This window comes from Amphiura filiformis, chromosome 19, assembly GCF_039555335.1.
Source record: "Amphiura filiformis chromosome 19, Afil_fr2py, whole genome shotgun sequence".
NCBI classification, from domain to species: domain Eukaryota; kingdom Metazoa; phylum Echinodermata; class Ophiuroidea; order Amphilepidida; family Amphiuridae; genus Amphiura; species Amphiura filiformis.
In genome coordinates, this window is record NC_092646.1 from 35,985,184 (window position 1) to 36,001,336 (window position 16,153).

Consider the following 16,153-nt stretch of genomic DNA (forward strand, 5'->3'; position numbering starts at 1 on the left):
TTGATCAGTTTGATGAATGTTCCGCCAACATTTGTTTTTACGTTCTTGCTGTAAAGGCGGGTTAAACCATATTATCTTCCTTGAGCGGTTCTTCTTCTTTCTTGTTTTCCTGTTGTCTTCTTTGTTGCTGCTGAATTTTATGGATCCGTCGTATCCGCTGGATTTCAGTGCTTCGTTGTAACATGGTGCAGCTTTTTCAAATGTTCTTTGGTTCGATGATAGCCTGTTGATTCTCTTTTCTATGGCGGCAGGGATGTGCTTGATGATTTGTGGAGGATGGTTGGACTGCTTGTTAATGTACATTGGCTCATTATTTGGTTTCATGTACGGTTGGTGCACGCCGGTTGCCAAGTTCATGTTTATGTCGAGGTAGTTCACTGATTTCAGGTTTGTCTCCACAGTTATTTTGAGGTTCAGAGACTGAAATATGGTCATTTTCACGGTAAAGGGTGTAACTTTGGATTTTTAACATTTTAATCCGTAGTGTTCTAATAAAGCCACAGAATTCCATGATTTTTGGCCACATAAGTCATCTAGTTAGCAGCTACCTTGGGTAGCATAATCAGCTTTGGGAGTTACTGCGTTTAGTTTTAGCAGGCTTAAATGTACTTAATATTGCCATTTTGAAAAACTATAAAAAACAGTAACATTTTTGTAAAACCGTGTGTTATATTCAGTTAGTTCATGGATAATTTATCTTATCCTGAAAGTACAGTCATATGTTCAGTAAACACTGCCACATTAGATTTAATTGTGAACAGCCCTGTATTTTTGAGAACCGGACTTGATATTTATCGTTTCGGAGGCTTCATTTTCCGTTAACAAACTTTGTGGGTGTAGCTTTGGTTCATAATTCTTGGTTATTTCTTCACTTCTTCTTGATTCATAACAGTTGTTATCTTAACTTGAAATGGGTAACAAAAATTAGTCGATTTGCAAGCTTTTAAAATTTTTATAAAATCTCGACTTCAAAGAGCCGTTTTTCCGTTAACTTTTTTGAAGCCTCCGAAACAAACTGTTCAGCAAGCTTGTGGGCCATTCTTCGGTCACGTGTGTGACATAACTAGGGGTATTTCACACTAATGCTCCTGTGCCAGCTTTGTAAATAAAACAGATAACACCATATCTTTTGCATGATAGTTACACTAATGTCTATACTTTTCAAAAATATTTAAAAAAATTTTTTACGTTGTGTTATTTTCGTGTCAGGGGTCAACAAAGGGTCTGTCACGTGTGTGACATCAGACGGATGCAAGTTTTTGGATTTTAAAATTCATTTCTAAATTTCTGTGAATGTTAAAGGACCTACATATTCATACCAAATGTAGTAAAGCATTGATATCTTGCAATTACAATAACATCAACATTGACAAGAAACATTTGTGCCTGGCTGTGTTAATTGAGGGTTTGATACTAAACGTTTGGTAACGTGTGTGACATTTGGTTTTGGTCGTCTGAATGTCACACACGTTACCAAACTTTTGGGTGAACAATTAAAGTATTTTATAAATGTAAATTTGTTTCCAAATTTATTTATTATATGCCCTATAACCAACTAAATGTATTGTTTAGGGAAAAACAGTGGTGTCATGTCAACAATCACTTCATGCAAACTTTCCATTAAAACTGAAATAACCGGATGGTGACACAGAAATCCATATTCTTAGGGGTAGGGGTAAAACTTGGGTCAGTTTTTGCTCTTTTAAGAATATTTCAGGTGATGTTGAGCTAAAACTTTGTGTTTAGGTTCATTTTGTGATTTACTTTTACATGTATATGGCAACTACAAATCAGGTAAAAATTACATGTTTGGGTTTTTTTTCTTCCATAAAGTCCATTTGTAGCCTATTTGTGTGTACAATCAAGGTTTTATCACATTTGTGAGGACACAACCACAAAAAGATACCATAGCAGCAAGGTATCAAAAATGTTGGTACGGTACTTATTTTGGTGTCAGTGGATAGAGGAGGCCCATAGCTAGATACATTGATACCAAAATTCAACATAGGGTGCTCTTAATGGAATTCCATGGCGGAATTTGTATGTCACACACGTTACCAAACTTGTCACACACGTGACACGTGACCCGGTCACGTGTGTGACTTGTTAATTATCATGAATTACGTAAAAACTAACAATAATAATTTCCATTTAGGAAGCTGGAATGGAGGGTATAATCAGTCTACCTTTTGACATAAAATATGAAGTTCAGTTAATAAAATCTTTTCTGATGGTAAAAACAATTGCATGTTTTTGGTCACGTGTGTGACATACAAAACCAATTAATTTGTTTCGTTAATTACGCGATTGTTGCACGGTTTGAAAAATTTTTCAACAGTTCTGATTTGTTTTAGTGGCGTCATAACAGCATATTTTTTAGGAAATTAAAAAAACAGAATTATAAAAAGTTAAAACTACAGTAAGTGTTAAAATGGCCCAAAAACCTTACTTTTAGACCCAAAACTAACAATTATGTTAATTTATGCAAATTAGGGTGTTCGGCGATTAATTGTTCATGAAAATTACAGTTCTTAAAACTTTGAACTGTACTTGTCGAAAAAAAGTTTTAAAATAAATGATACCTACAATTTGATTTTTTTCAAATTAGTTTCATTTTCTGAAGAATGGCCCTTGTGCAAATATAAATAAAAGAGCTCATCCAATCTATTTATCAAAATGTAGCAAAGTAGATCCTCAAGTCACATGTTTTTAAATCGTGGAGATATATATCACCGTTTGAAAATTGGACCCAATACAAACTTTCCGTTAACAATTGAAGCCTCCGAAACAAATGAAGCCTCCGAAACAACAATAAGATTAATTATCATCTATGCATATCTAAATTGGTGTGTTTCATACTGATATCTGCATTGTAATTATTATTTAAAATAAAACAAACGACGACGGGAAACAGTTGTACAGCAAATTTTCGGTACTGGGCGTACCTTCTTCAGGCTTTATTACATATGAAATGACACAAGAAAACAATCTAAAAACAAGCAAGAAAATTAATGCGAAACGCGTAAAAAAACAAGCATAAAAAGATCGCGACTTAAAAAAACGCAGTGTGAAGGCGCATCTATAAAATGCGCGCGTGAAAAAAGGGGGGGGGGTCCTATTCAATAAGATTAAGGCCTTCGGGCTGAAGGGAATGAAGTTTGTTGATCCAGAATTTCTCGCGCTGCTGACGTCTAAATTTGGATTGGCGACCAAGTGATTCAATGACCGTGACTTTGACATCATCGATGCTATGATCAGGAAGGGAAAAGTGCACGGCAACTGGCTTGTCTGCGTGTTTGGCGTGGTGCTTGATGGTACATCTGTGGTTACGCATTCTTTCTCTTATATTATTACCAGTTTCACCCACATACTGAATGTTGCATTTGGCGCATTCAATGAGATAAACAACATTATTGGTACTGCAAGTGACTTCTTGATTTACGGTGTAGCATTTGCTCCGATTTTTGTTACTGAAAGTGCTGGTGACTTGCATAAAGGCGCAGTTTTTGCATCGAGGTTTCTGACAAGGTTTGCAGCCATTATCAGTCTTGGGATCTATATTGGAATTTTTGTGAACTTTGGCCTTAACAAGATGTTTTCTCACCCTAGCAGAAATTCTATACAGCAAGAAGTGTATCAAAAGTGTATCAAAGTGTATTAAAACTGTATCAAACAGCAATTTAATACAGTTTTGATATACAAAGGGTGTATTGAAAATGTATCAACTGAAAATATAAGGTATCAAAACTGTATCAAATACCACCTAACTGTATCAAAAATGTATCAAAAGTGTATCAAATTTGAACTTAGTTAATTTTGGCCATGCTTGTGGTGTATCAAAAGTGTATCAAATTGAACTTTGCAATTTTTCAGTGTATGTAAAGTGTATCAAAGTGAACTTTTTGGTGCTAGATGTATATCAAAAGTGTATCAAATTGGACTTAGTCAAATTCTGGCTGCATACAGTGTATTAAAAGTGTATTAAATTGGACTTTGCCTGTTTTTTAGTGTATGTAAAGTGTATCAAATTGAACTTAGTTAATTTTTGGTGGCTAGAGGTATATCAAAAGTGTATCAAATTGGACTTGGTCAAATTCTGGCTGCCTATAGTGTATCAAAAGCGTATTAAATTGGACTTAGTTTATTTTGGGTGGCTAGAGGTATATCAAAAGTGTATCAAATTGGGCTTTCATAAACTGACCTTTTGTAGTGTATCAAAACTGTATCAATAACTGATCACATGTCTAGATAATGACTCATCATTTTCAAATTTGCCCATGTGGCATGTATGCAGTTAACACCAGGATTTGCATTTGGAAATGTACTGTATTTTAGAGCAAATTATGGTGTTTTATTTATCATGATGAAGATACAAACATGCTTGTAGACTGCACATTAGGTTACAATGTAGTTGTAATCAGGGACTGTGATTAAAGAGGAAATATCTGACTTTGTTCTGATAAGGTAAGCTTACTATATATTATATATAGGGCCTCAATGTATATGTATTAAGCATGAATATAGCACATGCCTGTATAGTAGATGTTATTGGTAGCCTTTTTGTCTCTTTATTGAGGGTAACAACTTCAGTGACAAGCACTGCATTCCAAGCAGGCCCTCTGATGTATGTATGTTCCATTTTGGTTGGGTTTTGCAAGACTTTCTCACACATTTATCCTATTGCGTTGTAATTTTGATCGTTGATAGGGGTAAGTGCATTGAGCTGCTCCGTGATGGGGGAAAGTGCTAGAGGTCAGCATTAGCAGTAGAGGGCAGTGTTGAATTTGAGCTTGATTAGACTAATTTCAAAATTTGACCTTTGACCCCTTCACTTTGGGGTCATTAATGTTTGCAAATATGTTTAGATCATGTAAGGATAATTCTTGTTGAATTTGAGCTTGATTGGACCAATTTTGAAATTTGAAAACTGTATCAAAAGTGTATAAAAAACTGTATCAAAAGTGTATCAAAACTGTATCAAAAGTGTATAAAAACTGTATCAAAAGTGTATCAAAAAACTATCAAAAGTGTATCAAAAAAACTATCAAAAGTGTGTAAAAAACTGTATCAAAAGTGTATCAAAAAACTATATCAAAAGTGTATCAAATGGCATGTATAAAAAAATAGGGCGGTACCGCTGGCCAGCATTAGAATTGGGCGCTGATTTGATACAGTGACATATTTGATACACTTTTGATATAATTATGTATAAAATGTGTATAAAATGAAAGGATAAGAATTTCAATGCTAATTTGATACAGTTTAAATTGGAACGCTGATTTCATACAGTGACATATTTGATACACTTTTGATATAATTATGTATGAAATGTGTATGAAATGAAAGGATCAAAATTTCAACGCTAATTTGATACAGTTTAAATTGGAACGCTGATTTGATACAGTAACATATTCGATACACTTTTGATATAAATTATGTATGAAATGTGTATGAAATGAAAGGATAAAAATTTCAACGCTAATTTGATACAGTTTAAATTGGAACCCTGATTTGATACAGTTACATATTTCATACACTTTTGATATAATTATGTATGAAATGTGTATGAAATGAAAGGATAAAATTTGACGCTAATTTGATAGTTTAAATTGGAACACTGATTTGATACAGTTACATATTTCATACACTTTTGATATAATTATGTATGAAATGTGTATGAAATGAAAGGATAAAAATTTCAACGCTAATTTGATACAGTTTAAATTGCAACCCTCATTTGATAGTACAGTAACATATTCAATACACTTTTGATATAAATTATGTATGAAATGTGTATGAAATGAAAGGATACAAATTTCAACGAAAATTTGATACAGTTTAAATTGGAACCCTCATTTGATACAGTAACATATTCGATACACTTTTGATATAAATTATGTATGAAATGTGTATGAAATGAAAGGATAAAAATTTCAATGCTAATTTGATACAGTTTAAATTGGAACCCTCATTTGATACAGTAACATATTCGATACACTTTTGATATAAATGATGTATGAAATGTGTATGAAATGAAAGGATAAAAATTTGAACGCTAATTTGATACAGTTTAAATTGGAACCCTTTTGATACAGTAACATATTCGATACACTTTTGATATAAATTATGTATGAAATGTGTATGAAATGAAAGGATAAAAATTTGAACACTAATTTGATACAGTTTAAATTGGAACCCTGATTTGATACAGTTACTTATTTGATACACTTTTGATATAATTATGTATCAAATATGTATGAAATGAAAGGATACATTTCATTTGATACTTTTTTGATACATTATCTTGGCATTTGATACACTTTTGATATGTATAAAATGTGTATGCAATGTTAATTTGATACAGTTTTAATACATAAAAGTGTATGAAATGAGGGTTCCAATTCAAAGCCTTTTATTTCATACATTTTTCATACGTATCAAAAGTGTATCAAATTTCAGCCAGGGCAGGTTGGGTGGTCTCTTGTATGAAATGAGGGGAACTTCGGGAAGGGCTTTGTGTAAGTGAGGGTTAGTCTCGATCATGTGCCAGTGTTTCCTGATGATCTCTGACAAATGTGGGAGTCTGGGGTGATATGTAACCACGAGGGGGACACGTTTGGATTTTGATTTGATTTTGTATTTAAGGGAATTCTCGCGTGTGGTTGAAGCAGCTTTTGTGATTTGGTTAGAAATGTTGTCTTCCTGGTAACCACGATTTATAAGCTGTTGTTTAAGGGTTTCAGCTTGGTGCTGGAAAGCACTTTCATCTGAGCAAATGCGACGTAGCCGTGAGAGCGAGACTGTAAGGGATATTACGAGTGCAATGCCTAGGGTGACAGCTTGTGGGTAGCAGATAGGTATGCTTGTCTGTGGGTTTGCTGTATAAATCAGTGTGGATCTGTCCCTCTGATAATTTAACAACAACATCATCCAGGAAGTTAACTTGAGTAGGTGAATAATCACTGGTGAACTTGATTGATGGGTGGATTTGGTTGGCATGATTAATAAATTGTTCAAGTTCGTCTTTGGAATGAGTCCATATCATGAAAATGTCATCGATGTAGCGATACCAAACAAGTGGTTTAAGCGCAGACGTGTTGAGAAGAGTTCCTTCATGCCATCCCATGAAAATGTTGGCATAAGAAGGAGAGAACTTGGCCCCCATAGCTGTGCCAGAAGTCTGTAGATAATGTTCATCGTTGAATACAAAGTTGTTTGATTTTAGAGTAAGTTCAAGTAGGTTTATAAGATCATCTGTGGACGGTATATTTGTCTACAAATTGTAATTATTATTTGATATGTGCAGAATGTCATAAATTAAAAAAAAATTGACATTATGGTTAATGTTTGAAAAATATACTGATACCCCAAAAAGCCTGTTTCGGAGGCTTCACATGCAAAAAACACCATACTTAAAACAAATGGGTGAAAAAATTAACATGCGATAAATCTACAATATCTGCCGCATAGAATCATTGATTCAATACACACAAGAAAATAACAGCTATGATCCCAACACTGTTGTTTTCAAAAAACTACTTCTGCAATGTTTAACAATTGTTAACATGAAGCCTCGAAACAAAAAAAAATGACTTGCTGTGATAATTTAATTTTTGTCACAACTGAAATTCAATACTTAGAAGCAAAGCATGAAAATTGGTAATTGTGATATTTTTTACCTATTTTTTTATGTCAACTTGTAGTAGTTAGCCAAATATTTTACTTTTATGATCACCTGTGTTGTTAACTGAAGCCTCCGAAACACAAATCGCTTGAATTGCCAATTCTAAAAAATAATTCCAATTTCTGTGAAACTTGGCTGGGAGGTTCCTTTCATCAAGTAGTATTTGTACATGAAGTTAGACATTCAAATTATTTTAGGAACCCAATTAAAACTTAAAAAAATATGTTTAAGGTTTGGAAATTTCCATTGTAAATGACACTTGATGTTAAACATTTTCAAAACTGCAATTACAAACATAGCAAAACATGGTATAAAATTTAACTTATATCTGTTGACTTACTTTGGAATGGGATTTCACATGTATTCCAGCTTTCATGTCATAATTTTCTGAGGTTATGTAAAATACATTTTTTCTTAGATTTTAACCAAAATGTTATGCAAATGTCAATTTTTTTATTAGAAATCAAAAGGTTTAAGCCTTGAAACATTATTTTACTGGAATTTAAGTTGCTTCTATGCATGATTAGAGTCACGCTGTAGCCGTGACCAGCAAGTTTTTAAAAAAGACTGATAAAGAAGACTAATAACAGATACTCCCGCGCGACTATATATACACCTAACATTAAAACACTTGACTTCTATTGTTCGATGTTATTGTTCGCTGGGTACCAAATGTATCTAAAACCATGCTAAATGTTATTTACAGTCCCAGGTGTAATATCTTGACAACAAATAATTCAAAAAAGGGCCACCAATCCTACAGTCAATCATTGTTTGTAATAAACAAATATTTTTGCTTCCATTTCACGCGGTATTTCATAGCGAAAATTAGTGGCAAATCATACTGATCCAGAATTTTTGGACACTGCTACAGGTCTACCTGGTTATCACCTTCACACTACTTTTTCAGATACACTTCCAAATATACCCTAGCAGTTTCTGAGATACCCTACATACTGAAAACCTGAGCCCCATTCGCCAAAAAAACAAGTTTTTCACAATTCTTTTGTTTTTATCGGACGACGCATCCACTTATATAATAAATGCTGTATTTTGACACAGTAATTTACAGCAGAGGCCCGTGGCCTAATGGTTAGAGCGCTTGACTCCAGATACGCTATCCCGAGTTCGAAACCCGGTGACCAACTCATTTATTTTTTCAATGTTTTATTGAACAATTTATTGTCATTAATCAAGGATAACATAATTTTAAACATCCAGTGCTATTGTGATATTATTATTTTTTTTATTAAAGCAAGTTGTTTCATTCTCAGGGAAATTGTTTATTGTATTAAGGGCCTATTTAAAAACACAGCATAGTGTGATACAACACCATCAAGGATCAAAAGAAATCTGAATAACACAAGAAACTAGATCAGGTATTATAGGGTATACATGCAATACGACGTTACTCATTGTAGTATTCTCATTTAAATATATTTTGTCCTACCACGGGCAAATTCACATGATAATAGGACAATAAAACATGATTGTGATATGTATGAATGGTTGTTGAATCGATTTAGAGACCTGACTCTCTGTCATCTTCAGCTATCGTAGAACATGACAATTGTCATACCGTCCCGGTAGGTTGATTACAAACACTCTGTAGGTGTGTAAAATTGTTCCGCTAGTATGGAAGGCCAGCAGGAAAAAATATCCAAATAACATATATCAAGCATATATAGTACGGAAGCGTCTATGTGACACAACTTGTCAAGATAATTATCTTGCTATGTCCAGCCCTTTTGCCCCGCAGGACTCAGGAACCACAAATCTTGAAATACGGATATCCTACAAATTAAAACCAAAAACCGCGAACAACTGCCGCTCAATAGAAATTTCCAACTAGATTGCCCGCAGGGCTACAAAGAACCACAAACCGCGAAATTTGGATATCCAACTAGATTGCCCAAGAGGGCTATAAAGAACCACACACCATGAAATATGGATGTCCAACAAGTTTTAACTATAAATTAGCCCTCGATAGAGGGCAAGGCTTGAAGGATAAGGAAAATTATAACAACGAACCGCGAAAGACCTCCATCAACCGCCGCTCAATAGATATCCAACTAGATATCAATTGGATATCCAACTAGATTGCCCCGCAGGGCTACAAAGAACCACACACCGCGAAATATGGATATCCAACAAGCTTAAACAATAAATTAGCCCCGATAGAGGACAGGGCTTGAAGAATAAAGGAATACCACGAACCGCGAAAGACCGCCAACAACCGCCGCTCAATAGAGATATCCAACTAGATTGCCTGCAGGGCTACAAAGAAACACAAACGGCGAAATTTGGATACCAACTAGATTGTCCCAGGGCTACATTATAGAACCACGTACATTTTAGTTATAGGTCTAGCTACATATACTCGTATTTTTATTGTCATAAATCAAGAATAATATTATTCAAACTTCGTAACTGGATGACTTTTCAAGCTTGGAGCTACTCGCTTCATTCATAAAAAGAAAGGAAATCTACCAAAAAAACGTTGACAACGTAAAGAAAGCAGCAAGTTTAAAAAGCCCCACCTCGGCTCACTTTTTGAAACTTGGTCCCATTTTGAACATCAACAGCAAAATCGGCGTTTTTATTTTATTTTTTTTTAAACAGAATACAGCGTTTCCAACAAGTTATGACGTTTTAATAATAGCATGACTGGCATTATATTCCTACTTGTTATTCATTTAATTCAATCATTAATCATGAAATTAATATTATAAAACAAAACATATATGTTGGCTTACCATACAAGAGCAAGATTATAACCTTTCTGATCTTACAAATTAATATCGCATCGGCACATTAAAGACACATAACACATCTGGAAATGTTTGAAGTTGATAATATTATGATAAAGTTTAAATCAGTCCCAGGAAATCAATCGTTTTACAAATGGGACCAAGTTTCAAAAAGTGAGCCGAGGTGGGGCTTTTTAAACTTGCTGCTTTCTTTACGTTGTCAACGTTTTTTTGGTAGATTTCAGTAAATAGAAACATATAAAGTGGTTTGAAATTTTGACCCTAAAAATCAAAAGTTCCACCCTTTACTGTGAAAATGACCATATACGTATGATTTTTTTACGTTTACGATCTGCTTGAGGGCCTGAGTGGTTCTTTAACACTGCGAGACCATCGTCTCTGTATAATCCTACCTGATGTGCATCGAGCTCCTTCTCGATTTTGGTGAGAATATAAAGGCCTGCTAGTTCGCATACTTCGGCCCCGTCATATGCCCCCATGGGCACGTCGAATGCGTTATCAGTGTCACGTTTTACCCATGGGTTACCCTTTGCGTCGTACAGTAGTGATTTTCTTGCATGTAGTATTGTTTCTTTTTCTACATTTGAGATGTTTGTGTGCCTTTTGGCCCAGTTCAGAGTTTCAAGGAGCAATTCCTGAGATATCGATGGGTAGAAGTCTACCACATCGAATACCATGAACGTGAGTTTGTCCTTGTCTTTAAGATCGGTGAACCATGCAGTCTATTACTGAGTTGGTGCTTCTCCATTGTTTTACTTTAGTTTTCTGTCGGATGTCATTGTTTATGCGATCTAACATACGTTTGCTCACCTTGCCTATTTCAGTCTTTGTTGTAGGATTTATAAGTCTACATTTCGGGTTGTTCTCGAAGTTGCTCTTGTGGTCTTTTAGAGTTACGAATGCCTGTTGTTCTGCGGTGCTGTCAATCCTGTCACTAATGTTGAGTTTATCAGCGATGCTGTGGAATTCTTTCTGTATGTTGTCCACTATATCGGTGTCAGCTGCTTTGTATTTCGCTGTGATGTTGTTTGTAAGTAACGCGTCGTAGTCCTTGTGTTCCAATTTGGTAAAAAACACGGCAACAACATTGACTTTCCCAGAGATTACATAGTACATGCAAAATTAAATATGTGAAGAAAACTAAGTACTGATACCTCTGCTTTCACATTTTAGGACAAAGTTTCTACAATGTTGTTTACCAAACTTTTTAATGACATAATTTCAAGATCCCTATTTGTATTGATTCACTTGGAATGGCCCATATGCCCTGGAGAGGGGCACTGGTCTTTGACCAGGGGTATCATCAGTGCTGTACGGGTGACCATTTTAGGCGCATTGGCGACTAGATTTTTGCTGATGATGGCGACTAAATATTCAATCCCTGGCGCCAATATGGCGACCAACTGCTGAAGCTTTTAATCGCCAAAAACAAAACATGACTGTATGTAATGTAGCATTCAAGAGTACGAATATATGCTATGAATATATGCATTTATCATCATGTCTCAATGGGGACTTCCTGGAAAACATATAAGCCTACAATGTACATGCTGCGTATGAAGTATGTAGCGTTCAATGGGAATGTAGATCAGAGTACAGCAGCTATGAACATTCAAGGATGTTCAGTTTACGTTGGCACCTCAGATTTTTTACCTGGGAGCAAAATTTGGGCGCCTAAATTTATAAAGTTAGGAGCCATTGGCTCCTCAATCAGTTTTTGCACCGTACAGCACTGGACCGTATCATGCGTGACCAAACAGTGTTGGAAATAAGAAAATAAAGGTGGTTGATTGTATAGTGTATTTTATGTGAGCTTTTTAAAATTGTGACCATCCATCTTAAACCGCTCGTAAAGTCGGCAAATTGTATTTCGAGTTACAGTGCAATATATGCATAGAGGTTGTATTCATCATATGTCCCTAATATTTGTCCGACATGTTTCTCATTTTAGTCCAGTCAAACACCAATCTTTAATCCTATTGTTGAAGAGGATAATAAGCTTATACTTATGTATAGCATTAGTAAAAAGCTTTTAGTCTTTGTTTGCTTTGGCTAAATCCTGTTCAAGTGGTTAACCAACAATTAAGGTAGCTGTGTACTCTCAGATACGCTTGTAGTAAAAGTGCCATAACTTTGTAATCATTCACGCAAGACATGTAAAAGTATACATTTTTATGAAGGCAAGACATCAATGAATCTCAATATAAGTACAGTTTTGGTGTAAAACAACAATTATGAAGAAAATCACAAAAAGTGAATTTTTGGCAATTTTTGTTCGGTACATCATAACAAAAAAACACTCTTTCCAAAAATTTTTGTTTTGCTTTTTTCTTAATCTTGAGGCAACATTCCAAAAACGTTTTTTTTAGTTTTTTGATATTGGCCTTATTTTTGGAGATATTGACCATATATATAAGGCATCAAAATGAACTTTTTAAAATTCACAACCGCCTATTTGCACAAAATGATGCCTAAAATTGGAAATAGACCAAAATATAAAAAAATGAGAAAACCGTTTCTTAAGTCAATCATGCTTTTTATGATGAGCATAATTGCTTACCTATAGATGCTGTATTTATTGAGTTATCGTGTACCTAAATCGTCATTTTACCGAGAAAATGAACATTGAAAGAAAGGCCGTTGAAGTTTAAAGTGGTCAAAGTTTTCACTTTGATCGAAGCTTACAGGAGAATGCGGCAGTTTTATTTTTCTACCTTACATTACATAAACATCGGGTAAATCCACGGCCCTTGAGAAGTTTGAGCGAAATCCATTCATAACTTGATATTTAAATCGGGGAAAGAACTTGAAAAAACCCACATTTTATCAGCTAAACGGAGCCATTTGACCACTAGGTTTTTGTGAAATCAGTGCTTCCGTGGTGTTTCCATAAGATGCGCCACGCATGCAGATAAGCGTCGCGTGCGTAAGCGTATCTGTGCGTTACCAAATTAGCGACACGCAACGCGATGCGTTGTTGCGCTGGTATCCCCTGCTGGTACAACAAAGATTTTCTTTCCTTTTAAATTTCAAACACGAGTGGAATAGTGAAATAAAATCCTTAAAATATTGCAGTTGGAGTTTATAAATCTGGATTTTCATTCCTTGTATTTATAAAAAACATAACAAAGTACAAACGAAAGAAACAATGTCTAGAGTACACAGCCGCGTTAACAATGAGAGGACATTCCTGAACCTCGTTCAGTTGGGGATGATTTGAAGTGACCGCCAATTATGACCATTTGATATTTAATACCAGCAATGTGGAAAAAAAGAAATAATGTAGTGCCAAAATAATGTACCCTTTTACTGACGGAACAAAGTTTAACAAATTATAACTCCGCTTCTGGATATCGTTTGAAGTCAAATGATATATCATTGTAAAGCTTATGATATATATTTTCTAAACACGGAAGAAAACAAATTTGACCAGGGGCCGACTTTACGAGCGTTTCAACCTGAACGGTCACAATTGTGCATACAAATTTTTGGTTGTCCAATGGACAACCACCAGCAGCACCAATGGACAACCACCAGCAGCATTTATGGTTGTCCAGTTATTTCAAATTTCCAACTCTGATCATGAATAGGGTATCTATAAAACAAGTAAATTTAAGAAAAAGGGTATACCTTGAACAAATAAAGTTACAGTGTTTTGGGTCCTTTTTATAAAATACTATTTGCCAGCAACTATAGGGTTCACAACTTAATACTTTTTAAAATAAATCAAAAAATATTTAAATATAAAAATGTAAAAAGGTATGTGTAGCCCTATTTGTTTTACACATCATGGACCAATTTATAGCATCACACGTGCCATTGCGTTCAGTCACAATGGCTAATTGTGTAAGAAAAGAGGCCATTTTAAAAGTTGTACCTGAGTCCATAGCAGTCAGGTTTCAACAAACACATGAATAGACCTGGCCTATACTGTCGGGCCTACTGTATTGTTTGAGAGTTGATTCCTATAGACTTGGATGCAACTTATATTAACAATGTTTAAATCAGTCTTTTTTTACATTTATAATGAACCATTGTACTATGTGATGTGTGACGCTATAATATGGTCCATGTGTAAAACAAATTAGGCTACATGTACATACTTTTTTAAACTTTTGCATTTGTGACCCGGCAGCACAAATGAGCCGTAAATTCCCTAAATTGTATTCTAAGTTATGGTGTAAAATGTGTACGAAGGTCGTATTCATCGGTCACTTAAGCTGGCGCGACATCTGTCTTATTTGGATAGTCACAACACCAATCAATAATCCTATTATTGAATTGGATACTAAGCTTCTACCTTAGATGGCTATAGAACTTTTAATAGCTCTGGTCTTTGTTTGCTTTTGCTAAATCCTTTTCAAGTGGTGGGTTATTTGTATAGGTATGCATAACCAACAATTAACAATGAGAGAACCTTCTTAAACCTCGTTGACTTGGGGATGATTTGAAATGACCGCCAATTATGACTGTTTGATATTTATTGCCAGCAATGTGGAAAAAGAGACACACAGAAACGAAAAAAAGCTATAATTTTGTTGAAGGAGCAAAGTTTAACTAACCATAACTCCGCTTCTGGATATCGTTTGAAGTCAAATGATATACCATTTTTAAGTTTATGATGTTTATTTTTAAACACGAAATAAAACAAAATTGACCGGGGAGGAATTTACAGCTCATTCGCCGTGGACGGTCACATTTCGTAAAATATTTTTCGATTTATTGTAAAAAGTATTTGGGGGAATCTTATAAGTTGTTTTCAAGTTGGACTCATTGATGTGTGTCTCAGTAAAGATAAGTTAGTAGCTTTGTCATCAAAATGTAAGAATTTTTATGACCTATATCTCTATTTCTTTCTGGGTTTTTTTCACAGACAGCAGGGACAGGGGCTGGGATTTTCCATGGATGTCAGATTGTGTTAGATTTGGATGCAGCTCAAGTGAGATTTAAACAGAAGCAAGAATTAAGGAAGAAAATCACAGATAATGGAGGAATTGTGTCATACATTATTACAAAAAAGGTAAACTTATTATTAAAATATATATTGTAAGGGAACAAATCAAAGTTCGATGATGTCCTACAAAAGAATGTCCTTTCATTTAGGGGGAAGGGGTTAATATATTAGTCTTACAATGTATATGTTACTAAGTAAAAAAACTAGTTAAAAACATATCGGCAAGTTGTGAATAAACCAACCAGGAAAGACGCTATTCTTGACAAAATTATCACTACCATGAATCGTTATTACAAGGAACCTGAAATATATTCCCCAGTTGGAACAAGCGACCATTCGTCAGTTCTTTGGTCCCCTCTGAACAGTCTTCCATCCAAAGCCAACACAATAACGCGTTCATGCGAGTTGTAAGACCGATGAAAGATTCAAATATGAGAGAGTTTGGAATTTGGATTGGAGAGCGTAACTGGTCTGAAGTGTATGAAAAAACAAGTGCAGTGGAAAAATGTAATGCCTTTTATACCACCCTTCAGGAAGGCATTGATAGATACTTTCCAATTAAAACCATGAAAGTGCACAGCGCTGATAAACCGTGGATGACTAGTTACATAAACGCCTCATAGATGAGAGACAACAGGTTTTCCACCGTGAGCATAGGTCGCGAAAATGGAAACGTTTGCGAAATAAAATTAGTCGTGAAATTGCAAAGGCAAAGAAAGAGCACTATAAAACCAGGGTTCAGCG

The 16,153-nt window shown here is 34.9% G+C and overlaps 1 protein-coding gene across 1 annotated transcript in view; it reads left to right on the forward strand.

The window, feature by feature from the left end:
- LOC140140532 (uncharacterized) overlaps positions 1–16,153 on the forward strand; it is a 105,861-nt gene that overhangs the window by 12,098 nt on the left and 77,610 nt on the right. The window contains exon 2 of the mRNA XM_072162291.1: positions 15,329–15,475. Within this exon, the coding sequence (XP_072018392.1) occupies positions 15,329–15,475 (147 nt within the window). The remainder of the gene's footprint in view (positions 1–15,328; positions 15,476–16,153) is intronic.